Raw genomic sequence first — 19,524 nt, forward strand, 5'->3', positions numbered from 1 at the left:
CCATTCGGCCGAGTATGCCACAACATGGTCGCGGTTGGACCGTATATATATCATGCAGAATGATGATTTTCTGCCTGAGATGCTCGAAATAAAAGTGTTGCAGCAATATGTCTTGTCGGACCATTTCCCTCTGCAGTTCGAGTTGCTTGCACAACCCATTGCCCCTTTCAAGCAATTTCTGGAGAGACTCCCTTTGCGTTTCAACTCGTCCTACTTAAAGCATACAATTTTTCAGGGCTATATGCAGCAATTGCTTGACAGATTCTTCTTGGACTTTTCCTCTCAGGGCACTGCGTCATTTGACAGATTGCTCTCTAATGTGCAGCGGGTTGCTCGGCAATATGGGATCTATCATGCCTCTCTTTGTCGGCGCCGTCGACAGGCAGCGGAGGACCTACTGCTTTTGGTTCGTTCCCTGCTGGTGGACACTCCGGATGATGCATTTCTGCTTGCACTGGCCATGCGGGTGGCCGATCTTATTAAAGAATTCCAGTTAAAATCGTATCAGCAGGCCAAATTGCAACATCTGACAGAGACTTTGCAAGATAGTGCATGTCAGACCCATAAGTTCTTTCGAGCTCTCCATGCCTCTCCTGCTCGAGAGAATATGACCAGACTCGAGGATGCACAAGGCCACCTTATCCTAGATCCACAGACTATTGTGCATATGTGCAGGAATTATTTCCGTGACCTTCTCGGTTCCGCTTCTCCACCTTCAGCCCAAATTACTCATGCCCGTTTGGCTTTTTATGGCCTGGTCCGCAATCAGCTTCCACAGGACATGCAAGCTACCCTGGAGTCAGATATTGGTGAAGCAGAGGTTATGGATGTCTTGTTACACTTGCCCAAAGATAAAAGTCCGGGTTGGGATGGTCTCACCAATGAGTTCTTTGAAGCTTTCGCTACCCAACTGGCGAAACCATTGCAAGCTTTGTTTCAGCAGGTGTGGGAAACGGGGATCATGCCTTCCTCATGGAAACAAGGACTTATTAAACTGCTTCCAAAAGTTCCTTCGCCATCTAAGTTGACACAGTGGCGCCCCATTTCTTTGATGGGTTCAATGTACAAAATCTTTTCCAAAGTAATGGCGAATCGGCTCCATAAGCATCTCCCTGCCCTTGTGCACCCTCTCCAGTATGGTTTCATTAAGGGCCGAAATATTCTACACAATGTTTTGAATGCCCAATTGGCCATTGATTATGCCTGGCATTCTAATCAGGAGGTGGTACTGATTCAACTAGACCTGGAAAAGGCTTTTGACTATCTGGACTGGTCTTTCGTTGCTGACCTTATGTCTGCTATGGGCTTTGGTGCTCGGATGTCTCATCTGATCTACACCATTAGTGCTGCGGCGTCTTCGCGAGTCATGCTAAACGGAGGTGTTACTGAGCCATTTGTCCTTGCCCGTTCTGTCAGACAGGGGTGCCCTTTGAGCCCTTTATTCTTTGCCCTTGCGACACATCCAGTTCTTTCCATGTTATCACATATGGCCGCCTCTTCCCAGTTGGCCGGACTGTCGCTTCCTAGAGGACAACACTTCATTAGCCAATCCCTGGCGGATGATACTTTTATGGTTTTGCGTGCGGACAAGGATAACCTTCGAAAAGCATTGGATGTTTGGGGTCTCTTTGGTCAGGCGTCAGGCCTTCGTATCAATGCGCTCAAATCAGCCATTCTAAGCTGCACGGAGTCGGATTTGCAGTCCTTGGACTGGCAGGGTCTGGTTGTTCCTCGAGGTTCCATTGTCAGGCATCTTGGATACCCTTTGGGTGTTGATGTTCCCCCAAAGCAGCTTCTGCAGTGGCTTTCTCAGAAAATGGTGGCCAAGTTTATGTATTGGAAGTCTCAGGCCTGGCCTTTTCATGTTCGCCTCAAAGTAGCCCAGATAATTATGTTGCCAATGCTCACATAGTTTTTGCCATTGTTGCCCTGGACTCCTACAACTCTGAATGCTCTCACTCAGTCTATTCGCTTCATGCTATGGAAGAAGGACTCATTGCATGCAGGTATTTCCTGGATCTCGTGGTCGCATGTGTGCACCCCCAAACGCATGGGTGGCGGAGCTATTTTAGATGCCCAAACTCACATGCAGGCACTTCGTTGGTCCCTTTTCCGCGCCATGTGCTCGGATGATCATCATCCGTGGGTTGCTATCGCCCGTTATTTCCTCGAGGGCCATGGGCTTCGGCATGGCAATACCCAACTCCGGAGTTCTTGGTGGCACGTTCTTAATGCTGATTCGCGGTTTTCCAGTTCTTCTTCATCGCTGCTTACTCATTTGGTGTGTTCCTGGAAACACGTCCTTCAAAAGGCTCAGTGGCACCCAACGGAGGATCGCTTGGCTACAAACTCTTTTCAATTGGAATTACTGGTAGTCTCGCGTTTACTTTCGTGGGAAGGTAAACATGAGCTTAGACCACAATTCAACCGGATGGCACGTTTGGGCTTGTCTTCAGTTGCGGATGCCACCCTTGCCAGTCGCAATGTGCTTATATCGTTTCGTACTGCTAGGAGGCTTTTCCAGATCCCTCGTGGATATAGGCCTTTATGGGAACAGCTTTTGACGGTGCTCCAGAGCAGACAACCCTTTCCTGCTCTTGCTTTGGATCATCCCTGGCAGGATTGGGACCTACAAGGCCGGCTGCATTTGAGCAAAGCTTCTGCTAACCAAGTGTATCATCTTCTGATCACAGATAATCAATGGCTGGTTACTAAAGCGAATGCTTTATGGGGATTGCGTAAATCCCGATCATGGTGGAGGGCAATTGTGATGGAGGGCTGGGTCAACAAGACACCCTTTAAATACAAAGTCTTTCTTTGGAGAGTGATGATTGGGGGTCTTCCGCTTGCTTCGGCTCTTTCCAAGCGACGAATCTCCAATGGCACCTGTTTCTTTTGCACCACTACTATGGAATCCGCCCGCCACCGATTCATTTCTTGCCCCGTCGCTAAGAAAGTCTGGTTATTTTTGTCGGCCGTTTGGCGAGGGGTGGTTGGTATCACACTGCGCCCCTTTGATTGGGTTTTGGGCCAGCCCAAATACCCTACTCCCGCACAGCCACATATGAAGCTCATGTATCACTTTCTTCGATATTGGGGCTGTTGGCATAACTGGACCATTCGGAATGCTTTTCTGTTTGACTCCGCCCATAATGTTCAGCGGCATATTGTAAGGCTTAAGGGCCTCTTGTATTAGTAGTTAGCTCTTCTCCATCGTTCGAATTTGCTCTCTACGGAGGACTTCCGTCCTTGGCATATGGCAATTTCCTCCGCATCCTTGCCATGAAATTGTAACTTGTAGTACTTAGCACCTCTTCACATGATGGCTTGGATTGTCGTCATGTATCTTGTAATCAAGTAATCTTGTATTTTTTTCGTAATTAATACAATTACCTTTTACGAAAAAAAAAAAAGAGAGAGAGAGAGAGAGCAAGGCCGACGCCGTTTCTGCTTTCCGTGAGCTCCTGGTTCGGCTGACCGGTACACGTAGTGATACAACATGGCTGGTCTGGATATGGCTTTTATAGACCAAACGGTGGCAGCTCTTGGTCCGGATTCTGATACAGAGGAACCCGAAGATATGCGACTCCTTATAATCCGCAAGTGAATGGACAAGTCGAAAGTACTAATAAGCAGCTTGTGGGTATCTTGTCTAAGATAGTCTCTGAGAAGAAACGAGACTCGGACAAGAAGCTGTATGTGGCAGTATGGGCCTACCAGGAAAGTATATATGGACAGTCCAAAGGATCCACCTGCTAAATTGGCTTTTAATACTAGAGGCAATTTGATTACCCCATGGGATCGTCGTTATCTCCGTTCCATCCCCAAGACACCAGATATACCGCCCACCTCCAAATCTGGCCGTCAGAACTCTTTTGCTGTGTTAGCTGATTTTTTGGATGAGGGAGTCCTTGCCATTCTAGTAGAAAAGGTTAAATCGCGGCAAGCTGTGCCTCGTACTTGATTTTCCTTTTGAATACACATGAAGATAGTCACGTGGAACGTGCGGGGCATTTGTTCTTGCCATAAGCAACATGCCATGTGGACTGTATTGCATGAGAATCAGTGGGATGTCCTGTGTGCTGTTGAGCACAAGAGTCACGGCGAAGCAGGAAAAGTTGTGGATTGCTATGGGTTTCGTTTGTTTTATGCAGGGACACATGCCATGCATTATTCTGGGGTGCTTATGATTGTTCATGAAAAATATCAGCTGGTTCTTATTAAAAATGATGTGCATGGCCGTTTTGTGGTGATTGAAATTGTATTTAAAGGAGAGATCTTATGGTTACTTGGCCTCTATGCTCCGAATGATCCTTTATCCCGCTGGGATCTTTGGAATACTTTGCGGACCTCCTTGTCACTCGGCAGAAGGGGTTTCTTGATGGGGGATTTTAATATGTGTGTTGATTCTTTGCAGTCCACATGGGAGCATTCGGTAATGGACGCTCTGCAAAGTCGTGTGTGGAATGTGTTGGCTCGTGATGTTCTTAAGCAAGACCTTTGGTCTTGGCTACACCCTTCTTCTACAGGGTTTACTTTCCACTCTACGCAATATGCGACTACGTGGTCGCGGGTGGACCGCATGTACATCATGCAAACATATGATTTTCTTCCTAAGATGCTCGAAATGAAAGTGTTGCAGCAATATGCCTTGTCGGACCATTTCCCTCTACAGCTTGAGATGCTTGCACAACCCATTGCACCTTTTAAGCAATTTCTGGATAGACTCCCTTTGCGTTTCAACTTGTCTTATCTGAAGCATTTAATTTTTCAGGGCTATATGCAGCAATTGATTGATAGATTCTTATTGGACTTCTCTTCTAAGGGCAATGCTTCGTTTCAACGATTGCTCTCTACTGTGCAGCGGGTTGCCCGTGAGTATGGGATCCATCATGCCTCTCTTTGTCGGCGGCGTCGACACGCAACGGAGGACTTATTGGCTTTGGTTCGTTCTCTGCAGGTGGACACTCCAGATGATGTTTTTCTGTTGTCACTAGAGATGTGTTTGGCTGCTCTTATTAGAGAGTTTCAGTTGAAATCTTATCAGCAGGCCAAATTGCAAAATCTGATGGAGAATTTGCAAGACAGTGCTTGTCAGACGTATAAGTTCTTTCGAGCTCTCCATGCTTGTCCTGCTCGAGAGAATATGACTAGACTCCAGGATGCAGGTCAAATGGTCCTTCATCCGCAGACTATTGTGAATATGTGTAGGAATTATTTCCTCGACCTTCTTGGTTCCACTTCTCCACCTTCAGACCATATTACACATGCCCGCTCAGTTTTCTATGATCTGGTCTGCAATCAGGTTCCATAAGACATGCAAGCTACGTTGGATAAAAGTCCTGGTTGGGATGGTCTCACCTATGAGTTCTTTGAGGTCTTTGCTACCCAATTGGCAAAACCATTGACGGCTATGTTTCAGCAGGTGTGGGAAACGGGGTTCATGCCTTCCTCATGGAAAGAAAGACTTATTAAATTGCTTCCAAAAGTTCCTTCGCGGTCTATGTTGAAACATTGGTGACCAATTTCTTTGATGGGTTCTATGTATAAAATATTTTCCAAACTAATGGCGAATCGGCTCCATAAGCATCTTCCTGCCCTGGTGCATCCTCTCCAATATGGTTTCATTAAGGGCCGCAACATTCTGCATAATGTATTAAATGTGCAATTGGCTATTGACTATGCAAGGCATTCTAATCAAGAGGTGGTGCTGTTTCAATTGGACCTGGAAAAGACTTTTGATTATCTGGACTAGTCTTTCATTGCAGAACTTATGTCTACTATGGGCTTTGGTGCTCGGATGTCTCGTTTGATCTACACCATTAGTGTTGCGGCTTCTTCGCAGTCATGCTAAATGGAGGTGTTACCGAGCCTTTTGTCCTTGCCCGCTCTGTGAGACAGGGTTGCCCTTTGAGTCCTCTCTTTTTTTCCCTTGCGACTCATCCAGTTCTTTCGATGTTATCTCATCTGGCAGCTTCTTCGCAGTTGGCTGGATTGTCTCTTCTTTGTGGACAGCACTTCATTGGTCAGTCCTTGGCTGATGACAGCTTTATGATTCTGCATGCGGACAAGGATAATCTTCATAAAGCATTAGATGTTTGGGCTCTCTTTGGTCAGGCCTCTGGTCTTCGCATCAATGCTTTGAAATCAGCTATTCTCAGCTGCACGGAGTCGGATTTGCAGTCATTGGACTGGCAGGGAATGGTTGTTCCTCGTGGTTCCATTGTCAGGCATCTTGGGTACCCTTTGGGTGTTGATGTTCCGCCAAAGCAGCTCCTAGAGTGGATTTTATAGAAACTAGCAGCGAAATTTTTGTATTGGAAGTCACAGGCTTGGCCCTTCCATGTTCGCCTCAAAGTGGCTCAGACAATTATGTTGCCAATGCTCACATATTTCTTGCCATTGCTGCCTTGGACTATTACTACATTGAATGCTCTTACGTAGTATATTCGTTTCATGTTATGGAAGAAGGATTCCTTGCATACAGGCATTTCATGGATTTCTTGGTCGCATGCATGTACCCCGACACGCATGGATGGTGGGGCTATCTTAGATGCCAAAACTCATATGCTGGCACTCCGTTGGTCTCTTTTTCGCGCCATGTGCTTGGATCATCACCCGTGGGTTGTTATAGCCCGTTATTTTCTTGAGGATCACGGGCTTCTACATGGTAATACCCAAATTCGGGGTTCTTGGTGGCATGTTCTTAATGCAGATGCTCTGTTTCTAGTCCTTCATCATCTTTGCTTGCCCATTTGGTATGTTCCTGGAGATTGGTCCTCCATAAGGCTCAGTGGCGTCCAGCGGAGGACTGTTTAGCTACTAACTCCTTCCAACTGGAATTGTTGGCAATCTTGCGGTTACTTTCTTGGGAAGGGAAACATGAGCTTAGACCAAAATTTAACCGCATGGCACGTTCGGGCTGGACTTCGGTCGCAGATGCCACCCTTGCCAGTCGCAATGTGTTGATAGCGTTTCGTACAGCCAGGAGACTTTTCAGGATTCCTCGTGGATACAAGGATTTATGGGGACAGCTTTTGATGATGCTCCAGAACAGACAACCCTTTCCTTCCCTTGCTTCGGATCGTCCCTGGCAGGACTGGGACCTTGCAGGCCGACTGAGTTTGGAAAAGGCTTCAGCTAACCAGGTGTATCATCTTCTGATTAAAGATCATCAATGGCTGGTTACTAAAGCTAATACTCTATGGGGATTGCGTAAATCTCGGTCCTGGTGGAGGGTAACGGTGATGGAAGCCTGGTTGAACAAGACACCTTTCAAATATAAGGTCTTTCTTTGGAGGGTAATGATTGGTGGTCTTCCGCTGGCTTCAGCCCTTTCCAAGCGTCGCATCTCCAATGGCAATTGTTTCTTTTGCACCACCAGTGTGGAATCGGCTCGTCATCGATTTATTTCTTGCCCTCTCGCTAAGAAAATCTGGTCCTTGTCGGCAGTTTGGCGCGTGGTGGTCGGTTTCTCGCTACGCCCGTTTGATTGGGTTTTTGGGCAGCCCAAATATCCCACACCGACACAGCCACATATGAAGATCTTGTTTCACTTTCTTAGATATTGGGGCTGTTGGCATAACTGGACTATTCGGAATGCTTTTATTTTTGATTCCGCCTCTAATGTTCAGGGGCACATGGCCAGGCTTAAAGGTCTCTTACTCTGGCAGATAGATCTTATTCGGCTCTCTGACTTGCTCCCTCAGGAGGACTTACTTCCCTGGCATATGGCAATTTCCTCTGTGTCTTTGCCATGACTTTTGTAACTCTTGGGTTGTTTACTTCTTGTAGCGAGAGAGAGAGTTCTTGCACACGATGGCGTAGAGCCACCGTGTATCTTGTAATCATGTAAACTTGTACTTTTTTTCGTAATTAATACAATTACCTTTTACGAAAAAAAAAAAGATGAAATGACATGAGATGCTTTATTAACGTCTACAAGAGGCCAAAATGACCTGTGAGACCAACAATTACCAAACAAACCACCAAAGGTTTTGGTAAAAGATTTATGAATTTTGTTATGGTTTTGTTTGGCATTGCTAAGGCTAAAGCAACTACCGATGGTACATTCACTAATTCGTGTACTCTTAGAAGGTATATTAGGCCAAGCTATCCTCTGGCCTAGTTTTATTAGCAATGTGTACTAATGCTTTGGGTTGGGTGGTGCAAAATGAGCTGTGAACAAAGGTAAAATTAGTAGGATTAGGCTACTTGATGATTCTCAAATGGTGCTGAATTTATTTATTTGATGACACCAACATATTGTGAAAAATGATGGGACATCAATTAGAAATGTTTGGAACTGCTTGAATACCTTATGCATGGCCTTTGGCTCTAGGATAAATCATAACAAAACATGTATGAGGAGTCTAATTAAGCTTCCATCCCCTTTCTTGGTTGATCGATCAAGGCTACAAAATCACCACCACCACCACAACAACAACAGTCAACAACCCAAACCACCACCACCACCACAACAACAACAGTCAACAAACCCAAACCACCACCAACAACAACCAAAAAAGAAAAAAGAGAAAAAAAAGTGCTTGTTTTTTGGTACGATTTCGTACGAATTCGTACGATACGGTACGGTACGAACCGTATAGTACGAACCAGTTCGTACTACATACAAGTGCAACTATGGTACTAATGTGGGAGAATATGGACTGGGTGCCGTCACGTAGCAGGCACTGGGCAAAGCATAGCATCATGGAGCCCTTCCGATGGACCTTCTGGCGCCACTTCTTCAATTTACACACTTCAGTTATGATTTCTCATTGACAAGCCTAAAAAAGGATTGGTGTCCACACAGTGGTGCACAACCCTAGAGGCTAGATAGCTTATGCCTATAAATAGGCCGTCACTTCATTCATTCTTCAACCCACTTCAATCATTCTTCATCCCTCTTCCTTCGTCATTCCAACATTGCTGCCCATGCCCCTATTGGAGGACATCACAATTCATGGTTACCCTTCCTCTTCTCCTTAGGCATCCTGTTGCCTCATCATTAAGTTTGCATTTGGAGATCTTCTACAGTTGGTGACCTTCTTTCCTTGCTGGCAACATCTCTTTCGCCCATTAGGTGCCTTTTGGATCATTGCATTTGCTGTATCCGGAGGCTCTCCACCAATAGGCATCAACTCCCATTAGCTTGGTGACTTGCTGTCATTTGTGTTTTGTATCTGCAGGCCTTCCCTTTGCCAGGTGTCAACTCCCAGCACCTGGCGACAACATTTTGCATTTGGTGATTGCCTTCTCACCCCTGGCTTCAGTTCGACACCCCCCAAGTATTTGTGTTTTACAATCTAAGGATTTCCTCTACATATGGCATTATCACCTGGTACTTGGCGTTAGTATCTGGGCTGCTTTCCTTGCGTTTGACAGCTTCGAGACACTTTGGGATTTGCATTTTGTGGCCAAGGTCACTCCCCGGTATGTGAGGACTATGGCTTGCTCCCTTGACAAATTTGGTGATAATCTTTCTCATTTACGACGGCATCAAAGGACCACAGTTCGCTCCCTTGACAGTTTTACTTCACCTTTCAATGATTACTTCGATAGCCCACTGCTTGGAGATTTGTGTTTTGCTCCCTTCATTGTGCAGATTCTCGACAGATGTTGCCGCCTAAGTCAGACAGGACAGTGCAGTTATCTTTTGACCTTCGGCTTGTTGTACCAGCTTTTCTTCTCATAGCATGATTCAATGCATCATCACTGTGTTCTTCTTGTGTTTCTGAGTTTTTCTTCTCTCTCGATGTTTGTCGTACACATTTTGTGTTTTTCCCTGCAAATAGTTTGTAGGTTGGGCATCATCTGTTGATTTTTCCTTTCATTTCTGCTACATCAAAGATACCCTTATGTTCTTCTCCTAGCTAGCCTCCCTTTTACAGGTTGAGACTCCAGTGCTATGACTTCTCCATCAGTAGGCGTTAGCTCCCATCAGCCTGTCAACTTGCTATCATTTGCGTTTTGCATATGGAGGCCTTCTCTATGCCAAGCATCACCTCTCAGCACTGGGTGACTGCATTCTGCATCTGGCGACTGCCTTCTCACCCTTGGCTTCAATCCAACACTCCCCCCATGTATTTGTGCACTGCAGCTTGGGGACTTCCTCTACATTTGGCATCATCACTTGGTACTTGGCCCTAGCATCTAAGGATTGTGGTTCGCTCCCTTGACACCTAATGATCATCTTCCTCATCTTCGACGGCATTAGAGGACTGCGGTTCGCTCCCTTGACAGCTATCCTTCAACTTCCAATGATTACTTCAATAGCCCACTGCCTGGAGGACCGCCTTTCACTCCCTTCACTGTACAGATTCCCCATTGATGTCACTGCCTAAGTCAGACAAGATAGTGCAGTCATCTTTTGAGCTTTGGCTTCGTTGTATCAGCTTTTCTTCCTATAGCATGATTTAGTGCCTCATCACTATGTTCTTCTTGTATTTCTGAGTTTTTCTTCTCTCAGTATTTTTCGTACACACTGTGTTTCTCCCTGTAAACCCTATTCTCTCTCTGCACCATTGCATATTTTTTGAAAACTCTCTACATGTCTCCTCCATAGAAAGGGAAAACTGGGACAGGTCTGAACTCACTTTTGCTTTCCTATTCTGAAATGTAAAGAAATAATCTGATGCAGTGCTTGCAGAAGTGAAATTAACATCCTTTGGTGGTGTCAAAGGTGTGTTATCTCTCTCAACTACAAGAAATGTGACTTGTAGATTTTGAGGGACATGTCTTGTCAAACATAGGGATCCATCGGCTACAGTATCATAAAATGTGTAGGCTATCTAGCATCTCTAAATTAAATGGTATTCTGATGCAGAAACAAGGTCAAAAGTGCAACAATTTTCTTGCTCCATGCTCATACAGAAATCTGACATCTGGAATCAATTTTACAAATTTGCACCCACTGTTTTGTATTCACCAGACTACATTTGTAGATTTTTGGGGATAATCATACTGTCTCCAATTCCAACTAAACTAGTTATGTATATGTTAGTAGATATGTTATCCATTGTCTTCTTCTGTGTACATCTGCTGCTTGTGAGCTTCAGTGTGAGCCAGATGAGGATTTTGGGAGTTCTGTCATTGTCACAGACTGTCAGTTCGTCTTGTGTGTCAGTCTTTTCCATTTCAGGAACATTATGTGGAGATTAGCCATTTTCCACCAGTTTGTCCTGATCTTAATGGATTGCATATGCCACTTATGCCACATGGCAGCTGGGCACCTTATCTGCAGCCTCTAGGTTGGCCATTTTCAACTGGTCAGATAGCTTTCCAGACATTTGCAGCAGGTTGGGCCTGTGTAAAACATTAGGCTTGAATTGCTTTCTGAGATCAGTCTGGTGCCCTGCCCTCACTCAGAATCTCCCTAACACACCTCTGCAATGTGCAGGGGCTGATTGTGTGCAGCCTTGTATCAATGTTTGGCATTAGTGTTTTTCTTCTGTTCTTGTGTGTTTCATCTCTGCTGTCTCTCATCTCTGTGTTTCTTCTTCCATGGCACACTCTCACAGTATAGCATGTATTGCCTTTCTAGTATTACTATGTTTAATTGGATTGTTGCATATAAAAAGTTTGTTTATGTTTCTCAACAAGTTTTGTCATACTTACATTGGCACTTTTATCTCTCTCTCTCTCTTTTGAATGCATTCAATTTTTTATTGAATGCTACATGTGCTACATGTCAGACATCTCCATTGGCATTGCATTCAGTTAGTTTGCCTTGAACCATTTTATGCAGGTCCAGCTAGTTGGATTCTGCACAACGGACTCATTGTTTCTTGTGTATGAGTTTGTGGAGAATAATACACTCAAACATCATCTTGATGCTTTCAAAAGAAAAGGTACATGCCATAATTTTCTTTTGACTCTTACTTTTGAAGACATAGTTGTGGATTGGCATAAATTTTAGACAAGAATTTTTTTGTCAATCATTGTCTTGGATTAGTCCTTTTTGACATGTGATTACAAACTATTAGGAAATCTGAAAAAACTAATTCGAGCCATCACAACCTCGTATATGTGCATCAAGAAGGAAATTGGGCCAATGTGGGACTTAGAATGCTACATAACTCATAATCAGGATGCCGATAATTGTCAATGATTTGAGTCTCTATTTTCATTTTGCTAATTCAAAGCTTCTAGTAGAAATTAAATTCAGCCCTAATAGATGGGAAACAGATACCTGTGGATTACCCATATCCTTCTTTAAATTCCTAAGTGAAGAACTTCCCTTGTCCAGGAAAATAAAACATGATCTTATGGTGATGCTAATATGATCTAGAAGGGGTAAGGAAAGTCATGTGGTCCACCAACTTCCACGTATATTTTGTTTGACCTTAACTTACAAACACCCAATTTCAAGGCCAGGTGTGCATATCTGCGATTTGACACGGTAAGTTTAGAACAATGTTCACTCTGAGGTTGAGTTTCTGTCCATCATCACCAACAAGTAGTATCAAAGCCACATCGGCCACCCTACAGCCACCTCGGCTACCCTGCAGCCACCTCAGCCACCCTGTAGTCTGCTGCCAGTTCTGCTCGAGCCATGTCCGCCAGCTCAGCTCTGCCCACTAGCTTGCCAGTTCTGCAGCAGCCCACCTGCCAGCTCTGTGCCACGCCAGATTTGCCCACAGACGCCACCCTGCAGTCAGCCGCTGCCCTGTGCCTAGCGTTCTGCCAGCTTCGCCTGCCCTGTTTGCTACAGCTCCACCAGCTGTTTCAGCAGCTCCCCCCTGCCATGTCAGCATCCTTCTGGCTCGTCTTCAGCTGTCACGTGTATATTTTATTATTTTATTCAGAATATCAGAGCCAAAACAAAGGGCTTTTGCAGGGAAAGGTCAATTTCTGCTTCAGCAAGTGGTTCAGTGCACAAATTGCAGAAATTTGCAGGCATTTGGGTGAGAAAATTTGGGGCTTTGTGTCTTTGGTAGACATTGGCACATGTTTTGTGGTTTCAGTCTGAAATTGACTGAAATTATGCACATTGGATGGTCAAATTTTGGGGCTTTTGTGTTTTTTGTGCTGCTGAGCACTCTTATTGCATTGGGCAGTGTGCAGCTTGCTGAAATCTGAAAAATTTCAGCACATTGAGGCAGTAGCGGTCAAGTGTGACATTGTTTTGTTGATTACAACTTGGCATTTGCTGTATTTTCTGGAGATTTGCAAATTTCCAAGTCAAGTCAGCTTTTGTTATGGCTCTTGTGTATTTGGGACCAACATGAGGCGATGTACCAGGCCATCGCTAGGAGGACCTGGTTAACCACCAGGGCTCGCCCGGCTAGTGAGAGGCGAGCCGTGCTCCAATAGGTCAGTTTCCTCCGAACAGAATCAAGGATAGGAAGAAACTGCTAGGCAGGAGTGATGTCGAGTCCCACCTGGAACCCTAGGTACCAAACAGTTTGCTCTCTGCTCACCCATCTAAATCCTTAGTGGACGCCCCACTCCATGCTAGAGTCCAAGTCTGTGAGGAATCCAACCGACTTTCGCCAGTTGATTTTCGCTCCCGTTGCAGAACAGAAGACGTCAAGAGCCAGCCTCACTCTCTCCAGGATCAACTCATCGTCCTCTATGTAGAGGGCTGTATCATCTGCATACTTTGAATCTAACAATTCAATCTCCTCTCTCACTAGAAGTTGGAGTCCACGTAATCCACCCACACGTGACTTGAGGAAGTGAGACATTGCCTTTGCAAAGAGTAGAAACAAGTATGGGGCCAGGGGGCAGTCCTGTCAAACCAATCTCTCCAGCCGAAACTCCTCCCCTCGCCTTCCGCCTACGAGAACCTTGCTGGTGGCCGATCTGTAAAGGGCGGGGACCCCACGAATCCACACCTGGAGGTATCCCAACCTCACCATGGTGCCCTCTAGAAAGTCCCAGTCCACCCTATTATAAGCTTTTTCAAAATCCAAGAGTAGTACGGCCAGTCTCTATCCATTGTGTTGAGCCCACTATGTCGCCTCAAAGAAGGTAAACACATTGTCAAGGATGCTCCCATCCTGGACAAAGCCTGTTTGTGTGTCATGGATGATATCTAGAAGCACGGGGTGTAGTCGCCTATCAATCATCTTTGCCAGTGCCTTATAGGCCATTGACAATAAGGTGATCGGTCTCCACTGGGAAAGCTCCAACCGGTCTCCCCCTTTGGGGAGAAGATTGATAAGGCCTGCCGAGAGACTCCTTGGCATCTGTCGTGAAGTGAAAATCTCCTGGAAGGCCATCAATAGGAGGTCCTTCACCACTTCCCAGTATATAGTGAAGAAGGCCTTGGAGAGGCCATCCTCCCCCGGGCATTTCTGCCCATCCTGTGTATGGAAGGCCTCCTCTAGTTCCTTCTCTATGAAGGGGGCTAGGAGGCAGCGACCCATCTCCTCTGTGACGAGGGACGGGGCGTGATCCCATACCTGTCGTCTACATCTTTGTCTTGTAGTTGAAGCTGCCTCCTGCTGGAAAAGGCACGTGTAATAGTCGGTGGCAATCTCCATTACCTCGTATGGGCTAGAATGAGTCCTCCCATATTGATCCCGAAGGCTGCGTATCTGCTCTCCTGCGGTGCGAGGCTGGTGCATCTGGAAGAACTCCTTGCACATTGTGTCCCCCTTCCGTGCCTAGAAGGTTGTTGAGGTTCGGAAAGAGAACTCTGAGTGTCTGTCCTCTAGGCTAGCAATGGCTACTCTCGTGCACACCTCCTGTGTGTGGAGGGTGGGATCCCTTGGTGCCTCTTGTAATAATCTTTGTGTGGCTGCAAGGTCTTCCCGGAGTGCTCTCTTCTTCTCCCAGCTTTGCTGCCTGGCTTGTATGGTTGCCTCTTGGCAGATTCTGCTCGACTCTGCTAGGACCTCTGCAACCTCCTCTGCTATACGGTCCCTCCTATCCCAGTCTCTGGTCCAAATTTGCTCTATCTGTCTCGTCACCTTCTACCTCCTATAGATCGAGTCAGGGATCTGACAGAATCGTGTGTCTAGGGCGGATGGTGGGAGGTCAAGTGTTAGGAGAATCGGGCAATGATCGGACAACATGGTGCCTGCCAATTGCTCAATCTGGCCTCCACGAGAGCCTCCCCACTCTCCCACATAAAACCTGTCCAACCACTCGAGCAGGACTCCACCTAGCCGCTTGTATCCCCAAGAGAAGTTCAACGACCACTCCCTCCTGTGGAAAGCAAGGTCTCTCCAGGCATCGCGTGCTCCAATTGCCAGTGAAAAAAACCTCCCATGCCACGTGCTCCACCCCAACCATGCCCTGGTAATTTTTGCCTCTGCTACCCTGCTGGTCCTTCAAAACCTTCAAGTTATTGAAGTCTCCTCCAACGATCCAGGAGTTCCCACTACCTCTAGAGGTGGGGATCTTCGTGGTTTGTAAGTCAAGGAGGGGCAAGGTCCATCTACTAGCACCATCTGATGGACCAAACTGTAGAAGAACTCTTGTGGCAACAACTGTGCCTATTTCGGGAAGATGTGACGGGCGGCAGGGGCGGCAGGGGCAGATGAGCTGGTGGTTGTATGGGAGAGGGGGGACTGCTAGTGCGAGGAGGAAGTAGGCATCTGTGGCTCGTCACCTCTTGTGGGAGGATGGGGGGTGTGTCTGGGGAGAACCACTTGAACCGGGTGCGGATCACGGGGGCTGCTTGGTAGGGGAGGTGGTGGGGGGAAAGAGGATCGAGGGATGGTGGGATGGACAGGGATGCATGGCGGGTGTGGGAGGGACTGGTGGCCTTGGAGAGGGGGGGCTATGGGCCAGGGTCAGTGGGGGGGGGGGGGGCGGGGGGGGGGGGGGGGGGGCATGGGATGTGGAGGAGGGTGGGTGTGGGGGCTGTGGGAAGTCAGGCGAGGGAGTCTGTGGCGCGGGTGGTGGATGTGGGGGGCTGCAGTACTGCTGGGTGGGATGGGCAGGAGGGGCTTGTGGAGTGCTTTGCCCAGGGGGCGTCGCTCCCTCTTGCCGTCTCCCTCTCTGTCGTCTTTGTACTTGTGTGAAGCTGTCCGCATCCACCTGTGGGCCTGTTGGTGGAGCCACCCTAGCACCGAAGTGCGTGCAGTGTGTTGCCTAGTGCCCAAAGTCATGGCAGTGCAGACACTGCCTTGGTTGCCCAGTCACAATGACCTATTGCCTAAAGGAGTACTCGCCTACCTCAATCTCTAGGAACTATGGGATATTCTTAACCTCTTTCACTGCCACCCGTACCTTTGGGACTCCTGTGGCTGTCACTGCGTCTGCGAAAGATGCGGGAAGGACCGTTGCGAAGAGCCGTCCAAAGTCTTCCACCAACTGGTGATACTCTATCGCCAGGCCGGGAAAGAGAAGGGTGACCAGGTGCCGAAGAAACGTGTTGTGAAGTGCAAATGCCTCCACAGTGAAGCCATTGTACCAAGGGACCATGTATATGACCCCCTTCGTGGATGCATAGGGTGAGCTAGCAAGTAACTCATGAGCTGCGTCTGCCGAGCTGAGCTGAACCATGAAGATTTCTTGGCCCATTAGAACCGCCTCCACATCTGCACTGTGCGGATGTGCCGCATGGAGTGAAGCCAGTCCCAAAGCTGGACCCTGGCTGGAGAATGTCCTACTACCTGACCATAAATCGTTGTTTCCTTTAGCTCTAGCTCTTTAGCCTGGACGGCTAAGAGCTGCTCCTCAGAGAGGATGACGCGCAAGGTGTTTGACTAGGGGGTACTCGCTGAGTGCGCTGGCGTCTGACCAGAGGTTTCCATTGCCCATCCTTTTTGAAAAGCTACCAGTCACGTTGCGGTACTACCTGAGGGGGAAAGTTGCTGCGGATGGAGGGAGCAACTGGAGGGTTGGGGGGGGAGGAGTTGTTGTTTTGGTAGTGGGGGAGGTGTTGGACACTGCGGATGTCGGGTTACAACGGATACCACATGGGGGGGTTGTATGTCTGCCGGACGGAGCCGAGATTGTGGAGGAAAGGTAGCGCATCGGGGAGGGGGGTGGAGGGGTGGTTGGTGCAGAGGGGGGGGGGGAGGGTAGACAGTGTGGGAAAAATAGCAGCGTCATGGGGGAGGGGGATGGTAGGGAGGCAGTGTGTCCCAGGATGACGGGAGGGGTGGAAGGGCACAATGGAAGCGGCCAGACAGGGCGGGCGTGAGCTATCGGGGCAAGGGCGAGCAGTCGAGGATGGCACGTCAGATAGGGCGGGTGCATCAGATGGAACAGACGCATCAGACGCCCGTCAGACAGGGTGGGCACATCAGGCGGAGCGGGTGCGTCAGATGGGGGGGGGGGGGGGGGCGAATCAGTGTGGGGGGCGAGCAAACGGGCTGGGGTGATCAGTCGGGCGGGGGGGGGGGGGGGGGGGGGGGGGGCGTGAATAGTCGGGGCGAGGGGCAGCAGTGCGTCGTGACGGGACGGAAGCTTCAAAAGTCACAACTGGTATCATTGGCACATTATGTTATGGACTTTATGAGTTAGATGCTCACTCAGTTGATCAGTCAATTTATTTGGCATCTACTCGTACTCTTGCTATGTCGTCACAGGCAGAGTTATGGCATGCTCGTATGGGGCATGTGAATTATGGTAGTTTGATGCTTATGCAATGTACTCGGATGTTGAAAGGCTTCTCTCTCTTGAAGAGACCTCCTGAGCATATTTATGAGGGATGCATTTTGAAAAAAAAATGCATCAATTTTCTTTTCCTCGTGATGTTTCCTTTAAAGCTATGGCAAGGTTGCTGATTGTGCATTTAGATGTATGTGGACCCATGCAGACAAAGTCATTGGGTGGATGTTATTACTTCGTCACCTCCATTGACGACTTTACACGTTTTCATTGGGTTATTCATTGGTTAAAAAGTCAGAAGTGTATGATGCATTTTTGGCTTCTACTGCACTTGTGAAAAATCAATTTAGCTCTCAAATTAAGACTCTCCATTCGGACTGAGGGGGGAATATATGCCCCGAACTGAGGAGGGGAATATATGCCTTTTTTGTTGAATAATTTTCTGAAGCAAAAAGGCATTGCACATCAATATACTACTGCATATACTCTATAGTAGAATGGGGTTGCAAAAAGGAAGAATCGGTCACTCATGGAGATGGCCACATGTATGCTAAAAGCTCAAAAATTCCAACATGGATTTTGGATGGAAGCAGTTATATGTGCTTGTCACATTTTGAATAGGTGCCCTACTAAGGCATTGAAAAATATAACACGTTTTGAGACTTGGAACAAGCATAAACTTTCAGTTGGTCATTTTTGTACTTTTGGGTGTCTTGCATATGCTTATATTCCCAAAGTATTGAGAAAAAAGTTGGACAATAAGGCTGTCAAGTGCATATTTGTGGGGTACAGTAGTGAAAGAAAAGGGTACAAATTGTACGATCTTGTTTCCAAGAAAGTTTTTGTCTATAGAGATGTGATTTTTCATGAAAAATGAGAATTATCTCTAGCTGGTTATGACACATATCAGGCTGCAAAAGATGTGTTTGAAGGGCTGCTGCCTATTTCTTTTGATGATACAACTAGAGCTTCATTAAATGAACAACATGTTCAGTCAGCTGCTCCATTAAATAATATAGAAATTCAGCCTATAGCTGATTTGAATATTCAACAAGATGTTGAACATGAGGTTCATCAAGAGGATGTACATAATCAGAAGGCTAGATATATACCTAGATGGTACTTGTAGACTTTATAAGACAGTCATTTGGATGCTCCTCTTGCTAGTCATACTTGAAGACAAACATGTCTGCATGATAATGCTAATGCTATGGAGTTTGTTATGACAACAAACACGCTTGATGATGATGAGCTTGATTCTTTTGAGGATTCACAACAAAGTGTGCATTGGATGGCAACAATGCAAGTTGAATATGATTCTATCATGAAGAAACAAACATGTGATTTAGTTACATTGCCTGTTGGAAAGAAAGCCATTGGTACTAAGTGGATCTATAAGTTAAAATGAAAAGCGGATGGATCCATTGATAAGTACAAGGCTAGGCTTGTAGCTAAAAGGCTATGCACAAAAGAAGGGCATTGATTATGAGGAGACATTTACTACTCCATCTCGTATGACCACTCACTATTAGTTGTATGGTTGCATTGACTGCCCATTATAGTTAGATTGTGCGCCAACTCGACATTAAAATTGCATTTTGACATGGGGAACTTAAGGAAGAAGTGTATGTTCAGTAGCCCATGGGTTTTGCAGTTAAAGGATCCGAACACTTGAAATGCAAGCTGAAAAAGGCTTTGTATGGTTTGAAACAAGCTCTATGAGCTTGATATGCTAAAATTGATGCCTTCTTAATCAACCAAGGGTTTATTAACAACCCATCAGATTCTACTCTTTACGTATGCAAAGAGGGGGAATCATTGTTGGTCATTTGTCTTTATGTGGATGATCTTCTGCTCACAGGGCCACATGCTAGTCAAATTTTAGTATTAAGAAATATTTGCAGTAAACTTTTGATATGTCAGGTTTGGGGCCGTTGCATTACTATTTGGGCATTTGGTTTATTCATAATACTAGAGACATTGGTTTTTCATAGTCGAGATATATTG

At 46.5% G+C, this 19,524-nt stretch overlaps 1 protein-coding gene across 1 annotated transcript in view; it reads left to right on the forward strand.

Moving 5' to 3' along the window:
• LOC148020560 (chitin elicitor receptor kinase 1-like) overlaps positions 1-19,524 on the forward strand; it is a 189,890-nt gene that overhangs the window by 103,018 nt on the left and 67,348 nt on the right. Inside the window, exon 7 of the mRNA XM_087699387.1 lies at positions 11,750-11,852. Within this exon, the coding sequence (XP_087555513.1) occupies positions 11,750-11,852 (103 nt within the window). The remainder of the gene's footprint in view (positions 1-11,749; positions 11,853-19,524) is intronic.

Source organism: Lygodium microphyllum, chromosome 18 (assembly GCF_053477565.2).
Source record: "Lygodium microphyllum isolate KBCC chromosome 18, Lygodium_microphyllum_v1.1.10, whole genome shotgun sequence".
NCBI classification, from domain to species: Eukaryota; Viridiplantae; Streptophyta; class Polypodiopsida; order Schizaeales; family Lygodiaceae; genus Lygodium; species Lygodium microphyllum.